This window comes from Corvus cornix, unplaced genomic scaffold (genome assembly GCF_000738735.6).
Source record: "Corvus cornix cornix isolate S_Up_H32 unplaced genomic scaffold, ASM73873v5 scaffold3, whole genome shotgun sequence".
Lineage (NCBI taxonomy): Eukaryota > Metazoa > Chordata > Aves > Passeriformes > Corvidae > Corvus > Corvus cornix.
Genome location: NW_024108688.1, coordinates 130,057 through 136,061, shown reverse-complemented (window position 1 = coordinate 136,061; position 6,005 = coordinate 130,057). Strand labels below are relative to the sequence as shown.

Here is a 6,005-nt window from a genome sequence, read left to right as displayed (position 1 = left end):
TTTCTTTCTTTTTCATCCTTTGGGCAGCACCCATTTTTATCATCAGCCAAGCCTCTCTCCAGCCTGAGCCCTCTGATCACCGCAGCAAAGCAATTGAGGGAGCAGCGGAGGACCTGAAGCACCTGGGGACAGCTTTTCGTTACAGTAGTTAGAACAAGTGGATAGTTACGGTAGTTAGCACTGCTAGTTAGTTATGGTGGTTAGGACAGCCTGGTAGTTATGGCAGTTTTTTGAATAAAAACTCTGTTAAACCTCAAATCCCTTGACGTGTCCCTTCCTTGTCCCCCCATGACTCAGCTGCCCGGAGCAATGTGAGGGGAGAGCGGGCCCAGCCTTGCCCAGAGCTGAGCCCCAACAGAGCCCCGGCAGAGCCCAGAACAGCCTCAGCATCGGCAGAGTCAGCCTGGAAGGAGGCGCCTGGAGCCTTCTCGACTGCAGCCGACTCTTGTTTACAAACCGCGTGGGGTGGGAAATGCCACTGGTTCTGCAAGAGGCCAGAGGGGACCCGGGGAAGGCCCAAATGCGAGGGACAAAAACCTGCCCAGTGCTGGAGAAAAACCACGCCTTTTTCCCCTCTCACGTCGGCGAAAATATTGAATCCTAAACCAAGTCAAACGGGGCAGGGGAGGAGCCCAGGCCCTTCCGCCCCTGCAAACCAAAGCGTCCCTTGCACGGCTCTGAGCCCCGGCGCCAGTGGCCCCGCGGGCGTTGGTTTCTGTCGGGCTCGCTGCCACCAGCCCAGACCCAGCCCAGGACAGGGCGGGTGCTGGAGGCTGCGGGCGGGGAGATGCGATCCCGGGACACGCATTCGGTGGCACCTGCGAGCGCAAGCAGGGGAGGGGCTCCGGCAGTGAGAGGGGGGGAAAGGAATAAGGTGAATGTGACTTAAACAAACAAAGCCCGTCAATCTGCTTTAGATAGGGCCAGGGAGCTGTAGGTAGGAAGGAATGAAAGAAACTATCACTTCCAGAAAATGTTACTGATTGCCATGAACTGCTGCTCAGCCAAGGCCGTGTTAAATTCCTGAACTTAGAGAAGAAGAACAAAGACTCAATGGAGTTATTAATATTGTTTTGTTTTACTAAAACAAACAAAACGGGTGTGTGCATATTGGAGGGTGGATTGGGAAGTCTGAACCTTCCAAGAAACAGTCCTGGCGACGGGGCAGCCACAGCAACCAGGACGAGCCAGCGCTGCTCCGGCACCGGCTCCTGCCGAGGCAGCAGCGGGAAGGAGACCGCGGGCAGCCGCTCCCGCAGCGCCCTCACGCCAGGGCGAACACGGCGCCCACACGGCACAACGAACCCGCCACAGCCCCCTGCCGCCCCCTCCGCCCGCAGCCAGCCCCGAGCCCCGCCAGAACCGAGCGCGGCTCCCACCTGCGCTGGGGCCGCCTCCGAGCTCCGCCGCTGCCGCCTCAGCGGTGGTTCCCAGTCACCCCCAGTATGATCCCGGCATGATCACTCCCAGCATCATCCCAGTCGCTTAGAGTCACTCCCACTGTGTTTTCAGTATGGTCCCAGTTGCTCCCAATAAGATCCCAGTTGCCTGCAGCATGGTCCCAGTGGCTCCCAGTCACACCCAGTCTGGTTCATTTCACTCTCAGTAAGAGTCCAGTGTGGCTCCAGTCACTTCCAGTATGAACCCAGTCACTCGCTGTATGATTGTACTTGCCCCCACTGTGGTCCCAGTTGCTCCCAGTGTCTTGGTTTGAAAGACAGGTGTCTGCCAAGGAAGGCAGGAGTCTCTCCTGAAATGGAAGAAAAAAAATTGCAACCCCCTTCCCTCTGAATTATTATAATTTGGAAATTAAGGAGCTTTCAGGCAAAGATATGGGAAATAGGAATAACTGTTCTTTACTAATATATATCTTTATGTGTATAACCAGTCAAACAAACAGCAATAACTCTGGCAGTAACAGCAAACAATCACAAACCCAGTGCCAGCCTTCTCGGCTGTCAGGCCCTTTCCCCTCGGGTGCAGTTCCGCTCGCAGCCGGCAGGGGCGCTGGCGGCTCCCGGTGAGCAGGGCAGGTGCGATGGTTCCCCCGCGGCTGCAGGGGGCGCTCCGGAGCGAGCTCGGGGAGCACGCGGCACTGGGGGCCTGGGATCCCGGGAAGGGATGGGACAAAGGCTTCAAAACCCCTGGGCAGCCGATCCCGGTGTCCAGCCGGACCCTCAGGACCAGCAGGCTGGAGTGGCAGGGATGAGCACAAATCCCGGGTGGCAGACAAGATGTATCAAAATTCTGGAGCTGTGGTGGGAACCTGCGGAGGTCTGGGCAGGCAGGGCGAGCGGGGCTCCAAAGTAGCGAAGGCTCGAAGCAATGGCAGGGGCAGGGCGGCCGCAGCCTGGCTCCCAGCGGGGCAGGGAAGGCAGGCTTGGGAATCCCGGGGTCTCTCCGGTAGAAGGAAGGCAGCTGAAGGAGCAGCCTCTCTCTCCGTCATCCAAAACGCCAGGGACTGACTGCCCACACAGCCAGGTGAAAAAAAGAGTAGCAAGATGCACCCCACCCCTATGGCCAGGTCTTTTGTTTTTCTTAAGCATCCAGTAATTTGTCCCCGTGGCAACATCTATGGGGAAAACTCCTTTAACAGAAAAAAAACCAAGGAGAACTCCTAAAACCCCAACATTCTGTTACGAGCTTCCTGCAGATTGTTCCATCTCTGCTGACCATATGGAAAGATACAAAGATCCCTTTCGGTTCACACAGTTAAATGTCTGACGGGTCACACGGTGGTGCCTGTACAGATACACGTCTGGAGAGAAAGCCAAACATCCATCGCGCTCTCTCAACACCCACAGAGCCTGAACCAAACTCTACAAGGCCACGCAGCTTTACACAGAAATTCATACATCGATAAAACTGTACAACGGGATGCAGCTTTACACAGAAATTGATACACAGGAAAACACAACAATCTGTGCTGTGTGAATACACCGACTTCTGTATAAAAATGGCTCCACACGGCGGGAACCGATACAGAACTGTGCGATTACCAAAGGACCCAGCGACACTTCCACACCCTTGTAACTAAAGACACAGGACTGTAGAGCTCTCCAGCTCCGGACATTCCTGTCTGGGGGTGACTTTATGATGTGTATCCCCTATGGCTGCTCTCTGCCCAGAAATCAATCCTGTGCCTTTCTGTGCCTTTAAACTGAGCCCGACGGGGGAGAGAGAAAAACCCGAGCGAACTTTTCAAAGCGGTTGTTCAAGGACACAGACACACACTCCTCTGCGTTCTGCTGCGGCAGCGAGAAGAGCGGAGGGAGCGCCCTGCTTGCTTTGCAGCGCGCTTTCGGCTCCTTTTCTCCGGAGGGAGACGGAGAGTTGAAGTTTGTTTTCCTGGGACTTGGGCTTTTTCCCTTCTTCTCTTCTGGACTGTTTCAACATCAGAACACAGCGGGAGAATTTTCCACCGAGGCCCTGGAGGACACCAACCCAGCTCCAAGGAGGAGGAGAGAGAGCACACCTACAGAAGGACTCTGAAATCTTCCCAGGTTTCTCTCCACAGCGAGAGGTTTAAGTATTCAGCATTATTATCCTTTTCCTGTGTGTTTGTTAAATAAATAGGTTCTTTTTCTCTTTCACTTTCCTCAGAGGAAAATATTTTTTCCCAGACCTGGTGGGAGAGGGCTGGTTGTAACCTGCCTTCTGTCAGAGGATATTTTCCTCCAAATTTGTCCAAAGCAGCACACTAAAATAAGTCAGTATTTATTTGGAGGGAAAATGATTTCTAGTGGCATTTTGAGGGTCAACAAAGAGAATAATAATAAGGATAAGTACAAAGAAATAAATACAAAGAAATACAAAGAGGTGAAACAGGACTGGAGCTCACTGGACTGGTCCTTGGCAGCGCCCGGGCAGACCCTGCATGAATTTGGCTGCCTGAATGCAGCTCTTGCCCGGGCCCCAGGGGTGGCCCCCTCTGGGTGTCTCTCCCAGCACCACAGGGATGCTCCTGCCTCTTCCCTGGTGCCCCAGGGTCCTGCAAGCGCCTTCTGGGGCCACCCAGACACCTCCCTGGGCCTCTGGAGGCCCCGTGGCACAGTGCAGACAGGGATCGAATCAAAGCTTCCTTGGAAGATGGAGGCAGGAGAATATTGCCCACGATCTTCTTTCCAGCTGCCCTCCACACTCCTGCAAATCCTGCTGGGACACTCAGGCTCTCCATTGCGGGGCTCTGCAGCTCCCATGCAAACCCATCCATCACTGTGTCCCCTCTCACATGGACATCAAGAAAATGGCACAGCAAGATCTAGAAAATCTTGATTAATTTGACTGCTCTAAAATTCTACAACTCGAGGGTGACTGGAAGACTACGGGGTGAGAACCTTATGCCTCCAAAAAGGGTCAACAGTTTGGAACTGGAACACTCAGGGAAACTTCAGCTTCTGGGGGAAAAGGTGCCCTTCCTCCTCTCTCCCTTTGCTTTATACATCCGATCTGGAGTCATATGGTTGGAACATCCCCTTGGCTGATTTGGGTCCGCTGGCCTGGCTGTGTCCCCTGCCAGGATCCTGCCCACTCCCATCCCCTCTGATGGGGGAAGGAATGGCAGAGGGACAGCGCTGCTGGGCAGCAGCCAGAACACCGCTCTGTTATCAGCACCTGTCCAGCTACCAATGCAAAGCACAGCCCTGGAAGGCCCGTGAACTTTCCCTCAGGCAGACGCAACACACGGGACTTGAGCTGCCAGCAGCCCAGGTCACCCTCTGCCAGCCCCGCTCCTTGGACCTTGTGTCCCCACAAGCAGACACAAAGTGTTTCTGCTGCTCCCCCTTCTGCACAAATCCACAGAGAGCTGGGATTTTTCCAAGTCTCGTGTCTCCCTTGTGCCGTATTCCCAAAGAAGCAGCAGCCCCTCCCGATGAACACGGCGAGTTACGCGGATGCTTGTCAGCTCCACTGCCTGCCTAGAAATCTGGAAACTGCCTCTAAATGCTGCTCCCTTCAGCTCTTGGGCACCGACTGACACAGAGCTGGGAAACAAATCCCCTGGCTGCTGGCTGACAAGGTGAGTTCCGCCAGAGTCAGAGCTCCGTGGGAAATCTCTATCCACGCCTCTCCTTTGAATAGATCTGCACATGAGGTGTGCAGGGACGTGTCCTGTATGGAAAGGAAGGAGTGTGCCAGCACCGTGACTGACATTTTCCCTCTCCATGTGCATTCCACAGCCACGGGTACACAGACGTGATGGAAACCCTCGCACAGCCAGAGCCTTCTATCCCTGTAGAACGGAGCGCGGCGGGTGGGGGCGGTTGGCGGGCAGCGAGCCCCGGGCAGCAGGCGAGATCCGGCTCCGCACCTGCCAGGCCCTGCTAAGGCTCAATGCCGGCTCCTCTGCAACAGCAAAGACCTTGAGCCTTGTCACTGCCCAGAGGGGCAGTGCTGGCCCGGCCGCACAGCTCGTTTTCCCCACAAGTTGCAGGAGGTGAGAAGGCAACGCTTGCAAACACCGACTGCAAGCCACAGCTCTGGGTGCTCACCATGAACCTTCAGCTCTGCGAGCGCTGTCTGCCCCAAGCTCCGGGGGATGCAGTGGGAGCCCGGCTGGGCTCTGCCCTGGGACCATCCCTCCAGGGACAGCTGCACACAGGAAGCATTTGTGTTGCCACAAAGAGCCAGGCCATGGCTGCAGGGAGCTGCTCCAGGTGCGGCCTGCACTGCTGTGTGCTGCGCTCTGGGGCTGCTGCTCCCCGCAGAGGGGACTTGCACTAGGGTGCCAGAGGAGACAAAGCCTCATCTTAAGCCTGACTGGGCTGGGTGGCTGGGCTGGCAGGAGTGGGGAGGGTCAAGGGCATTCACAGAGCTCATCCTGCTGGAAGGACGAGGAAAAGTGGCAGTGGGAAGCTAACAGTGAGGAGAGCTGAGGCCTGGAGGGCAGCTCTTGAATGACACTCAAATCTCACCGGACCTCTGAGATATTGCTGTTCTTCTGCCAGTGACAGGATGAGTCCCTAAACCTGGGGCTCGCTCCTCCTCGTGGTCAGGGGCATCAA

General features: G+C 55.7%; 1 protein-coding gene across 1 annotated transcript in view; it reads left to right on the top strand.

Annotated features, from left to right (window-relative positions):
• LOC120412203 (LWamide neuropeptides-like) overlaps positions 1 to 1,460 on the top strand; it is a 3,127-nt gene extending 1,667 nt beyond the window's left edge. The window contains exon 4 of the mRNA XM_039572540.1: positions 1,169 to 1,460. Coding sequence (XP_039428474.1) covers positions 1,169 to 1,460 — 292 coding nt within the window. The remainder of the gene's footprint in view (positions 1 to 1,168) is intronic.
• The last annotated feature ends 4,545 nt before the right edge of the window (positions 1,461 to 6,005 follow it).